Source organism: Dermacentor albipictus, chromosome 2 (genome assembly GCF_038994185.2).
Source record: "Dermacentor albipictus isolate Rhodes 1998 colony chromosome 2, USDA_Dalb.pri_finalv2, whole genome shotgun sequence".
Lineage (NCBI taxonomy): Eukaryota > Metazoa > Arthropoda > Arachnida > Ixodida > Ixodidae > Dermacentor > Dermacentor albipictus.
Genome location: NC_091822.1, coordinates 40,445,065 through 40,460,717, shown reverse-complemented (window position 1 = coordinate 40,460,717; position 15,653 = coordinate 40,445,065). Strand labels below are relative to the sequence as shown.

Sequence of the window (15,653 nt, the reverse complement as noted above, 5' to 3'; positions counted from 1 at the left end):
CGTCTTTTGCTGAGCGAGAACCTTAAGCTGTTAGCGGGTAAAATGCAGTCAGTCCCTGAGAAAAGGATAAATAAGTACACGTGTCAATACTATGCGGCAGCTTTCTGAAGCACCACAGCTCTTCCTGTACCAGATTAAGTGCCAGTCGCTACATATCCTTGGCATTTTGTTGACAAGCCTCGGTGTGCTGTGTAATGGTGCAGTGCCTCTGAGCGTGGGGGCGACTTGCTGAAACACCTGGTGTCCTTGGTGGCCAGTTGTTGTACCGACCGTCAGGGGGCAGCAGTGGTGCTGGCACTGCGTTGCCTCCAGCAGCTCTGTGCAACCGAGGTAAGTGTGTAACTATTTTTATTTCTTAGTTGCACTCTGCTTCACATTTTTACTTTTTGATACCTTGTATTTCTTGCAACGTTCCTGCATAATACTCTGTGACTTTGGTGCGTAATAACAAAATATCAATTGTACTGTCTATAACGTAAAAGATATAAAAGAAAAACGTCAACGTGCGCTTTTGATGTGTAAGAATTGGTGGGTTTGGTCTTGGTGAAAATTTTGGAAATTTTGGACGCCTTACAGTGCGCCGCCTGGTAATAGGACTCCGCCTGCACGACCGCATGCCAATGTGGCCGCAGAAATGAGAAAAAATAGCTGTATTTTGGTTTTACTACATTGTCAACCATGTCGCCAGCTTCTCAAAACCCACCGTGGTTGCTTAGTGGCTATGGTGATGGACTGCTAAGCACGAGATCGCAGGATCGAATGCAGGCCACTAGGGCCACATTTCGATGGGGACAAAATCTGAAAACACTCGTGTATTTAGATTTGGGTGCAAGTTAAAGAACCCCTGGAGGCCCAAATTATTCCAGAGTTCTCCACTACAGTTTGCCTCACAATCAAATCGTGGTTTTGGCACGTAAAACCCCATAATCTATCAGCACCTCCTCAAAACTGAAAAAAGAAAAAAACTGCACGTTAAGCCAAGCTGAGCCAAGCCGTCAAGTTTTGAAAGGTGGCGCAGTATTTGCTAATTTTTGTCTGAGTTCCGTGCATCCAGTTCGTCCAGTGTTTTTCATTTGCGTGTTGAATAGTGTCATGATCCCGGGTGACTTCTCAAAGCAGTTTCAAGTGGTGCAAACTCCACCCTTGGTGCCAGCAGCAATGAGGGTGGCGATTACATGAGGGACGCGCCAGACAGTGATTTGCTAGAAACATGTGGTCATTTCTCTTGCGCAAATTGGTTGACTTCGGTTACGTTGCCAGCTGATGAAGATTTGGTGCATGCATTGATTGTACTTTCGTCTATCTGTTGTGACAGCATGACAATGGTCGAAATACGGACTGACCAGGTCACAGGCAAACGTATGTGTGAGCAGCAACACATTGACATAGCCAGGCCATATTTCCGGACGATCACTTTCAATTATAGTATTCTTACTACCTGGCTCTGTGATAAGACAACGTGCTTGGCACTGTGCCAAGAAAGCCTTTGCCTATAGATGCTGATGCATCTAGTACTAGTAATTGGAAACAATGCGAAATCATGCGAAAGGTATCCTGGAAAGATACCTTCCAAAGAATACAGCACACTTATTTTCGGCCAGTTTCGAAATAAGTCACTCATTGTCTGCGAAATCATATATTTTGAACTTTTAGGAAGTCCTTGTCAAGCCTGTGATACCATAAAAATTCAAACAGCGCATAAACGACGGGACCAGAATGAGGAGGAGACAAACACTACGCTGCCCTTCTGTGATACCAGTTGGTGACTGTGAATCCTTTGGAGGCTGGGCCGTACGGAGTGTCATTGTGTTCATATTTAACAGCACATTTGTGTGACTTTAACATCATGTTTACTCGATACATTTCCTGGGTATTGTGTTTTTTCTTGTGGTCCAGTGCAAAACGTATTAGAGGGGTTCAAGTGTAGTATTTTATGCTTCATTCAGATACAACATACTCCTTTACTGTCTTTTATTCTTTCCGCTTCATGTACCGTATTTACTTGAATCTAGGCCGACCCAGATTCTAAGCCGACTCCCTAAAGTCCGAAGCCAACGGAAAAAAAAAAGGATATATTACCTCAAATGTAGGCCGAAAAAAAAACGTGAGGACAGCATTCACAAAATGCAAACAGTATTTATTGAATCTGAACGTGCAGAGCTCATTCAACGTTGTCGTTGCTGCTAGACTTGTTCCTGTGTTCCTTGTCACTGTCACCTTCAAACAGTGCACTATCTTCGGTACCGTCAAGCGCAATAGATATGCTGCATTTTTTAAAGGCGCACACAATCAAAGTACCTGGGATGTCGTCCCACGCTGCAGCTACCCAGCCTGCCAGCTGCGATAGTGATGCACGTTTGATGCGGCCCGTTGCCGTTAGCATGTGGTCTTCGTCGGTCAGCCAGTCCGTGTAATATTTCCGCAGACAATCCTTGAAAGGTTTGTTGATGCAGACATCAAGTGGCTGCAACTGGCCTGTCGTGCCGCCTGGTATGACAGCGAGGTCCATGTTCGCTTGGGCGAGCACAGCCTTCACGTTGTCGGTCAAGTGCCCACGGTAAGAGTCGACGACAAGGAACGAGCTCTTTGTCAAAAGGGCTCCTGGATGCCGTCGCCACACAATTTTAACCCACTCTTCCACCATCGCAACTGTCATCCACCCATTGTCATTTGCCCGCACAATGACATTTCTTGGGAAAGTTCTCAAGCAGGCAGTGTCTTCCGTTTAAATATCATATAAGGAGGGAGTTTATGTCCATCAGCTGTGCAGCACAGCATCACAGTTGTGCGCTGCTTCTCGTAGCCCGCAGAGCACACCTTCACCTCCTTGGCACACTTTTCATTCACGGTGTATGCCACTGACATATCAAAATACACAGCCGTCTGGTCGGCGTTGCCGATTTGCCCAGAGTTGTAGCCTGCCGCTTCTCTCTTTCGCAGCACATAGCGCTGAAAAGCTATTGGCTTTTCTTCAAGATCGCTTGGCAGCTTCTGGGTGATTGAAGTGCGACGTCGGAGGTTGAAACGGAAGCACTTCACGAATTTCTGAAGCCAGCCCTAGCTGGCTTTGAAATCCTTTGGCGTTAGGCCTCGCTCCCTCGAATGTTCGCTAGCTTTCGCTTGGAGCACTTCTGTTGTCACTGGAATGGCAGCTTCTCTCTGCGTCCGAACAAAGTCGACAAAAACTGTCTCCACTTCGTGGTGACGGCCTTTCTTTGGTCCGCTATATGCCATCCTCGTTACGGCGCATGCAAAAAGCTGCGGTCGTTGTCTTCTGCAACGACGGACGCTTTTCTTGCTGACGCGGAAGTCCTGCCCGGCTTGAAGGTTCGACGATGCCTCTGCGGCTATCACAACTTATCGCTTGAAAGCGGCACTGTAGTGGCATCTCCTGCTTGGTGCCATCGCGATGACACTACGCTGCACACCGATACGACCGACATGACACAGGTCAAAATGGCGATCTCGCTTGTTTACGGTTGGCTACCGGCACGGCTAGTAGCGGCTGCGATACTGACTTTTCTAGATGGCACTAGCTATGCACCATATTTAGCAGTTTCAATAAAAAACTGGCGCATTTTTTAAAATCCTCGAATGTAAGCTGACCGTAGAGTTTGGAATATGATTATTTGAAAAAAAAAAACTATCGGCCTAGATTCGAATAAATACGGTTGTTATGCTGGTTGTTATGTTGTTATGCTGGTATTTTCATTGCCAATTTTTTCATGTGTTATACGGTAGAACCCACTTATAACCATCCCAGATATAATGTTTTATCGGTTATAACGACCGCATTTCACAGCATTTACCATTTTCCAACCCTGCTTATCGAAACTGTGTCCAGATGTAATGAACATTTTCTAAAGCGCCGTACTGTTGCAATGAACGCTTAAAAACTGGTGTCTATACAAGGAGGGTGCACACGAAGTTCTGAAGCATGGAAGTGCGATCAAATTGGACGCATGGCAGTGCCCCCTCGCTCGCTCCAGTCCGACTATGACGGAAATTCGAGATAAGCGAGTGCCATGCGCAGGTTCCAGAAGCTGAGAGGAAAGTCACTCGCTTTCAGCCATGGTAGTGCAACGGGGCTTTTAAGGCATGTCTCCAGTGTGCTACAGGGCGAAGCAGTACAGCATGCTGCAGCCTTGGCTTCCAATCACGGAGGCAATGATGGCGGCACGATAGCACGAAGTTCACCGCGCGCAATCTTGGAAGCTACAGCAGCAAAACTCTCGTTCTTGCGTAGTTCTCCGTGCGGCACTGCGTTCACTACGTTAAGCATACTACTTGGATGAATTCGAATGGACAGCCACTCTAACGCTGCCAGCGATATTCACATGGCCTGAGTCGGTGTGCATGCAGCACGGCATGTCCCTGCCCTGCAAAGTTGCTAAGAGTCGGCGGTTGCAGTTCATCGACGCTTCATTTACGTTGTTGCTGATAATGGTTTGTGAATATGGTGTTCTACATTTCGAACTTCACACTTTTTTGGCCAAAGCAATATAAAAACGTATCTTCGTAGCTCGTAACGTGCATGTGGCCTATGCCGCAGCTACAATGACAAGATCTTTGCAAAATGCCCAGCACGCTGCATTACTTTTGACTTTCAGATAACTAGAACGCTTCCCTATTTTATGCATGATCCATTCATGTCCCGCTGATAGTAAATAAAATATATTGCCATCAGGTCACCAGGTGTGGCGAGCACGAGCCAGCATTCAGGCAAAGAAAGGAGAAGTTGTTTTTGGGGTGGCCATTTTCTCAGCTAGCGCTTGTCTCTGCCAGTGCAGTACTTCATGTCATAAAGACCTTCTGTAGCACGTGACAATATCGCAAGCTCTTGAAGAAAAAATGGTGGCGGGTGCAGTCATAGTTCTGAAATGGCAGGTGATCAGAACAGGTTGGGCGATGTTTTGAAGGGGCTGCAATGCTGCATTTGTTTCTTTCGATGAAAATTTTAGCATAAGTTTGCAGTTAGATGTGGAAGAGTGCCAGGAACAAAAATGAATGATTGAAAATCCTATTTTTGGACCAAAGTGTGTCCAATCGTAACTGCTGGTGCCAGCTACAGAGTCATTAATTTTTGGGCATTTTCAATGACCAGCAAAAGAAGAGGGGGCAAAAGCACAAGAAGGGAATTCAGGTTTTAGAAATGTGTGCCTTTTATGTTTCTGTCCAATTTGTGCTATTTGGAATAATTTATCATATTCGTGCTGGTTATATTGAGGTTCAACTGTATCTTTATTTACCTCTTCTTGAATGCAGTACTGTGAAGAGCTAGGAAAATTATTTACAGTCAAAATAATTGTGCAGTGGTAGAGGCAGAAGTGCATGCAATTGTTGTTTGGAACTCTTGAAGATGAGGTGAGAGCAGGTGTAATGCAGGCGCTTGCATTTCATTACGACTAAAATGGCACTGCAGCATCTTTGGAAAGGGGTTTTACCTCTTTTTCATACCACATGTGGCCTTAGCATGTGCTTGTTGCTCTGCAGGGTGATGTGAGAAATGTGCAACTGTGGAAAGACAACCGGTATGTCCTCCTTTCAACTGTGACAACCTGTCCCTCTTCTACTGTCTGTGCTCATGATAAATACAGCCAAACCCAAGTACACTGATAGGGACATGCTTGATGATTCGTACAGTTTGGTGGCACTACCACTTGCCACTAGACGTATGAAGACAGATGAAATTTCAAATGCCATTTACTAATTTGGATTCTGCCTGCACAATTGCAGACATATTCTGCCACTGAGCTAAGCAGAAAGAGCAATGTGCTGTTTTGATAAGTCACCAATGCTGCCTCAAAACAGAACTTAGCAAAGCCTATAGCCTATCCCGGGTGCAGACCTAAGGCTATTATGCTTAAGCCCAAACCATGGGGCAAACCATGCTACTGATATGTAAAAGCTACATTGCAGTTTGTCGTAAGTATTTGTTGTGTCTAGCGTTGGTTCCTTTATACATGATATATCTGTAGTGTACCATGCTAAGCATAGATGGCGCCAGGGCGCCTATGTTGGTTTGTTGAAATAGAGCGAGTTTCTGGGCAGGAGCAGTCTCCCACTGGATGTGATTGGTGTGTGTTGGTGTCCTGGGGCAGTGCTGTCGGCGTGCAATTCCCTCAGCGAATCCGTTTGGCCACCCCCAACAATAGCGACATGGTCCCGGATGGCTTCACTGACTGCTATATGAAATTTTTGTCATTAAGAATCATCAAGCAGCTTTAGGACGCCTGCACCACCTTTGACGTCTATGCTAAGAAATAATTAAGCGTTAGTGAACCGGAAGAATAGCCACTGGTGAACAGTGCCGCGCAATGACTGCTGCAAGGACACCCATGATCAATGTGCTGTCAGACCTTGGTTGACCTCTGGTTATGTTGCCAGGGCATGGATATTTAGTGCCTGCATTAACCATACTTTCCTTGGTCTGTAGCGACAGCATGGCAATGGTCGAAATATAGACTGACCAGGTGGCATACGAGCACACATGTACAGGAATGTGTCAACAACCCCGCCCAGGTGGCTTAGTGGCTATGGCATTGTGCTGTCAAGGAAGCAGCCGTGGGTTCCATTCCCTGCCATTGTGTCCACATTTTAAAGTGAGTAGTTCGATTTAGGTGCGACTTAAAAAAACCCTTGGCGGTCAGAATTAATTCGCAGTCCCTTACTGCAGCGTGCCTCATAATCATATCGTGGTTTCGGCATGTAAAACCCTGGAATTTCAATTTTCATTTAATTTGTAATGTGCTGACAACCTTATTTAGCCACTTGTGGAACAGTCAGTCGTGTGGGCAAATTTATACACTTTGAGAGGAATTGACAGCAATGTTGATCGGTAAATAAATCGGCAAAATATATATTTGTTAATTTATTTGATCTTTGCTAAATTACATTATCATTTGCCATGGGCAAAACCAGGACAGTATTGTATTCAATACCTGTTCGATGTGCCACACATTTGAAGGTGCAGAGAATGGCAAAAAGCTGGTGCTTGAAGTAAAGAGGTGGCTTACTTGGCAAAGGTAGGATGGCATTTGCCACAAGCAGAATTACTTACTACACTTTGAAATCACACACATAAAATAAGTGGTTTGAGTAGTAATGCTGCCCTTGCACTGAGTATGTACCTTATTTTTGAGGTACCGCTATCGAGGCTATGCACTTCGACGGACACACTTGCTGGAAAGTGTATTGTACAGCAAAGCATCCCTAAGCCTTTCCATCTGACATCCTGTCAGTGGCACGAACGGTAAGATGCACTCGCTTGAAGGGCCACTAAATGTGCCTATCTGATACGCGTAACTAATTTCTACCGAATCTGATGTTTTGGACTCCCATTCACAGTAAAGCCTCGTTGATATGACCCCATTACATATGATTTCTCAACACCAACGTTGGCACTCGAGAACACAAAAAGTGATTGAAAGCATATTTAGCGCCAGCGAACAAGGACGGAAGGGAGATGATACCAGAATGCGCTAACTTCAACAACTTTATTTTCTGGAAACAACCACCTATTTAACCCATGCACAGTGGAGACAGAAAGGTGTCTTAATGACTGGTTATGAGAACATAGTCTAAACGTTAGAAATAAGCAATACGGTCATCTGTCAACTCACTGTCAGGAATGTGGCTGTGTGCCGGTGTATGGGTCCTGCTGAGTTCTTGCGAAGCAGAAAGATAAAGATGTGCGAAAGATTGTGTAGGCTGAGGCTATCTGTCAGAATAGTGATATGTGGGTTAGTGCCCCTTCAGTCGACTTGTTAGATAAGGAGACGACTTTTTAATGGGTAAAAAATGTGGGTGATGTGGCGCCGCTGTACATGGGTTAAATAGGCGGTTGTTTCCTGAAAATAAAGTTGCTGAATTTAGCGCGTTGTCGTGTAGTCTCCCTTCTGTCCTTGTTCGCTGGCACTAAATATGCTTTCAATGCCAGTTTACTAACACGCCCGACAAATGGCAGTACAAAAGTTACTCAATAAAGTTGCACTTCACATTTATCGGTTCATACCTTCCTGCAAAACACTATCTTTCAGCAGCAACTTTCAGTACATCGCCAAATTGCCACCATATGATATGTTTTAGGCTGCTAGAGCCCATGTAAAAGGAAAAGGCACGAGGCGCACACTATCGAAAACTGTGGCCACCTGCTACAGCAGCTTCTCCACAGTGCTCGCCTGCCCATCTTGCCTGAAAACGCTGGCGCACTCTCGGTTTTCTATTACGGCATCAGCAAATCTCCTCCCACGTCGTTGCATGCCGCATTCACAGCTATCGCTGCCAACCCTATGCAAAATTCAAGGGGCGCTTAGTTATCCCTACATGGATACCTATCCCTACAGATTCCTATCCCTATCCCTACAGATTTTCCGCCTCATGAGCCATTTAATGCTTTCACATTAACAACCATCTCGACCTATCTGTTCACAGTGTGTGGGGCGTAGCACAGTTGGAAGCGTACTAAATACTTTTAATAGGCAGTAATAGGTTTCCCGCTGTAGGCTTCTCGAAGTGAGCGTCATGTGTCACTCTGGCGGCTATGTAGGTGTCGTATTCTGCCATCACCCACCAGCTCGATCTTGTTTTGGTTACCCTTCACCTCTCATTACACAGCGTTGTGTTCGCGATTTTATATTGAAAGTCTTGAGAGGAGAGAACCGACCTGCAACAGACGGCCGCAGATGGAAAGAGCAAAGCTGCGCGGTGATGATTGTCGCCAGTGTGTGCTTCCGCACACTAGCATTCTCCCCATCCACAATGGCGCGGAGTTCGAATTAGCGGTGGCGGTGCGGATTTCAGTGTGAATTAGCAGGATGCGTTACATATTGCTTTCAATACATTGTTGGATGGACCACGGTGGCTACTTCGAATTATACGAAAATTTTAATTAACGAGTTGTGAATGAACGAGCTTTTACTGTAGTTCAATAGTGTAGTGGTGCCAAGTGCAGAATGAGCGCAAGAATACGCCGGTAGCTTGACAAACACGCTTCATCCAAAAGAGACGGGTTGTCGAACAGGTGGACTTCACATGCACAGCCGGCCTCGCTCACTTTGGTGGTGTGTTTGGCACATGACGCATGCATCTGGCGCGCCTGGCATGCCATTAGCTTGTTTCTAGACAACACAAGAAAAATGAGCCGCAAGGTGTAAGTTCATTTATACACAAAACTTTTTGTTTTTAGTGGGAAAGAGTGAAAAAAATCAAAACATTGTAAGTTCATTTCAGATTCTATGTTTTTTTCCAATGCTCGCGTCTGCTGATGGATAGGGTGAACACTAGGCGTGAGGCGTTTCCTGTTGCCACTTTTCGCCAAGTTTCACCTCTTGTTGAATTTCTTTCTCTATGAATGGGCTATGATGGAGCCTGTATTGAGTACTCTTGATTGGGTTTGACCATTTGTTGCTTGAACAGGTGCACTAGTGCAGAGTACACTGGTGCTTTTCTATAGCACAGGGGATTCCAGCCCGCAACCATGAGGTTGGGGGTTTGATTCTCATTCAGCAGCAGAACTGCACAGCCATTGCGGAGGGTAAAGTAGTTGCGAATGGGGTTACTTTTTCTATAAAATTTTACATGGGCACGTGTGATACTTGTAGATACATGTTGTCTTTTTGCAAAATAAGAAAATAATTTTTGGGGCTACTTGTGTCTTTTTTTGTATTTTGTATGTCTTTTCTGGCAATATTAATTCTGACAGTGAAGATTGTCTGTTTGGCATTCATTCTAAACTTTCGTTGTTGTTGCCAGTGAGCACCCTTACCAACGTGGTCAAGTGTTAGCCATCTGCAGTTGTGATAGAGCACCCCCGTGTATCACCCTCACAGGCCGCTGGTGGTGCGTGCTGTGTGTGAACTGATGTCCGTGGTGCCCGTGGTGTCAGTGCCTACAGTGGAGTACGAACGCTACGAACAGGACACTGCAGGTCGCCTCTGGCGACTGGCCATGGCCTCAGAGACTGCTGCAGTGGTGCGGGGAGGGGCCTTCCGTGCCCTCGCAGCATTCCCAGCGAGCTGCCACTCGCTCAAGCACCTGCCTGCCGAGGTAAGACCAAACGAGTAAGCTAACCGTATCTAACCTTTACAAAGGATTTCTGAACGCGTCTCAGGTGCATCAGTCGCCTCAGCTAGGCATCAGGGTAAGGGGTTGGGGAGAGGGTGATTCGCTCTGACTAATTTAGCCACAGTGCGCAGCTGTGGCATCCAGGTTAGGTCAGTTTATTTCCTTAAAGGCCCCTTTATCATGGGTATTACATAACAGGTGGAGTACAAATAATGAGCAATTTCATATTAGTGCTTTGATACGCCAGAAAAAAAAGTGGGTACATTAAAAAAAAAGGGGGGGCGGGGGTGGCAATGTGTTAATGTGCTGTGTTTGCATTAATTTGCAGTATTAAACTGCAGCGATGATGCTCTCCTGGATGAAGGCCCATTGAAGATTGGCACTGTGCAGTCACTGCAGCTCACTGTATCTTTTAAAGAAAACAAAATTGACCCACTGACATGTCTACCAGAGACTGCGGGTCTGCCCTGTGCATGGTGTCATTTTTGTCCACAGCACTGCTGGCTTACTGCCATCCCAGCAGTAAGCCAGCTATTTTTGTTGCAGTGGCACGTTGTGTATTGCACACATCCTCTACAGCACTACAGGGTTGATAATTTGGTCAGCCACGCAAGTTTGATGACAAAATAAATATGAAAAACCGCAGTTCTGTTGGTGCAATCACACTCGTAATAGCGCTGAATTTTCTTTTTCTTTTTTCGTAATTAGATACATACTCATGCTGGCTAGTTGTGAACTGTTTGTCAATCTGAATGATTCATTATTTAACTGTAATGGCATTAGTACTATCTATTTGTCATCGATAAGAATTTAGCGGCTATGGCAGCTGTAGAACAGCTTGTCGGACGCGCAAGGGATAAGAAAGAGCGTGAAGTAATCGAAGCTTTAGAAATCGCGAGATTAGGGCCAGATAAATGTGTTAGTGAGGCTTCCATACATTTGTACCGCAAGGAGTTGGCGTTTCTAGGCTTGACTACATGATAGCGGCATTGGTCTTTGTGGTTGGTGCGCATGCGTTCTGTTGTTGGTGGAAAGAGGCGTTGGAGCATTAAACCAGTTGTTAGTCTGCGCCTGTGTCGTGTGGTTCTTTCTCTGTCTTGTCCTTTTTTTGCGCAGTTTTTCTTTGTTCTCATAATGTCATACCAACTAGCCCCTCACCGTACGCTTCTAGACCTTCACTAAGTTGTGAATTTAATTTTTTCAAGGTTTTGAAGTTTCAGCAGCGAAACTAATTTCCCAAAATCCCAGAACACTCCTGGTGGATAGTATCCTGTTAGTAATCACTTAAAAACAGATTGCAAGAAAGTCAGGCCTAAAAGCATGGTTATGAATGCCAGCGCACTCAATGCAGATCATGCCGAGAGCTATGTATCGGCATGGCTCATAGCACCTGAGATTAGTGGCTAGCGTCACCTGTCGCCGTAAATCTTGAATGCCATGGCTTACCGCACTTAGTGCCGGCAACCGTCATCAGATAGCACCCTCAAATTAAAAACAATAGTGCAAAAAGATATGGTATTTGTTCTGAGAAAAGAAAATGTCACAGTTTCATCAGAAAAGTGGAGCATTGATTGTGATAATAAAGAGACGACTACACGAAGTAAGGTTCATAGTTTTATCGGTCTCTTGAGTGCTGAGGCAAAGGTTCACTCGATTACCAAGAGCACTCGCTGTGGAAACGAGAGGGAATTATTCGTGCCATGCCTCGGAAACTTGTAATTATGCGCCCACCAACACTAAATGCACAACAAAATGTATATGAAGTCGCCAACCAAGTCGGCTCGGCCGTTGCACTTCCTGAAGATTACCTCCAAGATACAGTACATGGCTTGCGTATGGACTGCCATGCGCAGCTACAATAAGGGTAAAGGAGAGGGCAGTAGGCACGCAACCCTTCCCACTCTCCCATTTTGTGCTTGCTTGATCACATTACTGTGCGCTCCCCCCTTCCCATCCGCTTGCGCTGAAGGAATTGTCGGCTCTCGTGTTGGTTTCTCTGAGCGCTCGGAGCTGCCGTGTGCCCTGCGGCCTTACACAAGTTGCTGCGCAACAAATGGTACAGCGGTGTTGCCTGCATACAGATCCCGGCATGCGCTTTCACAATCTTTTTGCTGCTCAAACTTTTCATGCGGTAGGGCACTTGCAAATAACTTTTTCCTTGCTTGACATTTTCATAGCTTTTTTACTAGATTTACCAGCTATACATCCTTCAAAGCGGTGCAGCAGTGGCGTAGCGGTAGAACACCCGCCTCGCGTGCAAGAGGTCCGTGGTTCGAATCCCGGTGCCGGCAATTTTCCACCGGATTAAAAAAAAAAAAAAAATCCGCGTGATGATAAAATTGCATAAGCAGGCGTGGAGTGTCGCCTGATCCCGGTGACCAGAACTGGTAACGCACTCCCTCACCAGAGCAGGATTGGCCACCCTGGTGCAGTACTTGGCCACAGCCTCCTATATGAACAACACAATCAAACCCCGGCCCTCAGTCCCCAGCAGCTGTGAAGCAACTGACCACGGCGGCGGTCAGACCTGCGACGCAGAAGAGGGTGCTAAGAATCACTGGCTCCGGACAGGCCACCATTGGAATATGAACCCGGCAACGTTTAACGCTAGAACGTTATCTAGTGAGGCGAGTCTAGCAGTGCTATTGGAGGAATTAGAGGGCAGTAAATGGGATATAATAGGGCTCAGTGAAGTTAGGAGGCCAAAAGAAGCATATACAGTGCTAAAAAGCGGGCACGTCCTGTGCTACCGGGGCTTAGCGGAGAGAAGAGAACTAGGCGTCGGATTCCTGATTAATAAGAATATAGCTGGTAACATACAGGAATTCTATAGCATTAACGAGAGGGTGGCAGGTCTTGTTGTGAAACTTAATAAGAGGTACAAAATGAAGATTGTACAAGTCTACGCCCCTACATCCAGTCATGATGACCAGGGAGTCGAAAGCTTCTATGAAGACGTGGAATCGGCAATGGGTAGAGTGAAAACTAAATACACTATACTAATGGGCGACTTTAATGCCAAGGTAGGCAAGAAGCAGGCTGGAGACAAGGCAGTAGGGGAATGTGGCATAGGCACTAGGAATATCAGGGGAGAGTTATTAGTAGAGTTTGCGGAACAGAATAATATGAGGATAATGAATACCTTCTTCTGCAAGAGGGATAGCCGAAAGTGGATGTGGAGGAGCCCGAACGGCGAGACTAGAAATGAAATAGACTTCATACTTTGCGCTAACCCTGGTATCATACAAGATGTGGACGTGCTCGGCAAGGTGCGCTGCAGTGACTACAGGATGGTAAGAACTCGAATTAGCCTAGACCTGAGAAGGGAACGGAAGAAACTGGTACATAAGAAGCCGATCAATGAGATAGCGGTAAGAGGGAAAATAGAGGAATTCCAGATCAAGCTACAGAACAGGTATTCCGCTTTAACTCAGGAAGAGGACCTTAGTGTTGAAGCAATGAGCGACAATCTTGTGGGCATCATTAAGGAGTGTGCAATGGAAGTCGGTGGTAACTCCGTTAGGCAGGATACCAGTAAACTATCGCAGGAGACGAAAGATCTGATCAAGAAATGCCAATGTATGAAAGCCTCTAACCCTACAGCTAGAATAGAACTGGCAGAACTTTCGAAGTTAATCAACAAGCGTAAGACAGCTGACATAAGGAAGTATAATATGGATAGAATTGAACATGCTCTCAGGAACGGAGGAAGCCTAAAAACAGTGAAGAAGACGCTAGGAATTGGCAAGAATCAGACGTATGCGTTAAGAGACAAAGCCGGCAATATCATTACTGACATGGATGAGATAGTTCAAGTGGCTGAGGAGTTCTATAGAGATTTATACAGTACCAGTGGCACCCACGGCGATAATGGAAGAGAAAATAGTCTAGAGGAATTCGAAATCCCACAGGTAACGCCGGAAGAAGTAAAGAAAGCCTTGGGAGATATGCAAAGGGGGAAGGCAGCTGGGGAGGATCAGGTAACAGCAGATTTGTTGAAGGATGGCGGGCAGATTGTTCTAGAGAAACTGGCCACCCTGTATACGCAATGCCTCATGACGTCGAGCGTACCGGAATCTTGGAAAAATGCTAACATAATCCTAATCCATAAGAAAGGGGACGCCAAAGACTTGAAAAATTATAGACCGATCAGCTTACTGTCCGTTGCCTACAAACTATTTACTAAGGTAATCGCAAATAGAATCAGGAACACCTTAGACTTCTGTCAAGCAAAGGACCAGGCAGGATTCCGTAAAGGCTACTCAACAATAGATCATATTCACACTATCAATCAGGTGATAGAGAAATGTGCTGAATGTAACCATCCCTTATATATAGCTTTCATTGATTACGAGAAAGCGTTTGATTCTGTCGAAACCTCAGCAGTCATGGAGGCATTACGGAACCAGGGTGTAGATTAGCCGTATGTAAAAATACCGGAAGATATCTATAGCGGCTCCACAGCCACTGTAGTCCTCCACAAAGAAAGCAACAAAATCCCAATAAAGAAAGGCGTCAGACAGGGAGATACGATCTCTCCAATGCTATTCACAGCATGTTTACAGGAGGTATTCAGAGACCTGGACTGGGAAGAATTGGGGATAAAAGTTAATGGAGAATACCTTAGTAACTTGCGATTCGCGGATGATATTGCCTTGCTTAGTAACTCAGGGGACCAATTGCAATGCATGCTCACTGACCTGGAGAGGCAAAGCAGAAGAGTGGGTCTAAAAATTAATCTGCAGAAAACTAAAGTAATGTTTAACAGTCTCGGAAGAGAACAGCAATTTACAATAGGTAACGAGGCACTGGAAGTGGTAAGCGTATACATCTACTTAGGGCAGGTAATGACAGCGGATCCAGATCATGAGACGGAAATAATCAGAAGAATAAGAATGGGCTGGGGTGCGTTTGGCAGGCATTCTCAGATCATGAACAGCAGGTTGCCATTATCCCTCAAGAGAAAAGTCTATAATAGCTGTGTCTTACCAGTACTCACCTATGGGGCAGAAACCTGGAGGCTTACGAAAAGGGTTCTACTCAAATTGAGGACGACGCAATGAGCTATGGAAAGAAGAATGATAGGTGTAACGTTAAGGGATAAGAAAAGAGCAGATTGCGTGAAGGAACAAACGCGAGTTAATGACATCTTAGTTGAAATCAAGAAAAAGAAATGGGCATGGGCAGGGCATGTAATGAGGAGGGAAGATAACCGATGGTCATGAAGGGTTACGGACTGGATTCCAAGGGACGGGAAGCGTAGCAGGGGGCGGCAGAAGGTTAGGCGGGCGGATGAGATTAAGAAGTTTGCAGGGACGGCATGGCCACAATTAGTACATGACCGGGGTTGTTGGAGAAATATGGGAGAGGCCTTTGCCCTGCAGTGGGCGTAACCAGGCTGATGATGATGATGACATCCTTCAAGTAAGTGCTTGAAATGGCCAAAAACGTTAAATCGAAACTGTGTCACGAAATCACTTTGTTAAATCGCGATAAAGAATACACGGTTTTCATTGGAACTAAGATGGGGAAATAAAAATAGTTGATTACGTCAAAAATTTCGTTGTATTGAGGTTTGCCTGAATACT

At 45.6% G+C, this 15,653-nt stretch overlaps 1 protein-coding gene across 1 annotated transcript in view; it reads left to right on the top strand.

The window, feature by feature from the left end:
* Window positions 1-15,653, top strand: part of LOC139055694 (focadhesin) — a 307,088-nt gene that overhangs the window by 87,293 nt on the left and 204,142 nt on the right. Inside the window, exons 13-15 of the mRNA XM_070533225.1 lie at window positions 204-330; window positions 5,494-5,531; window positions 9,831-10,047. Coding sequence (XP_070389326.1) covers window positions 204-330; window positions 5,494-5,531; window positions 9,831-10,047 — 382 coding nt within the window. The remainder of the gene's footprint in view (window positions 1-203; window positions 331-5,493; window positions 5,532-9,830; window positions 10,048-15,653) is intronic.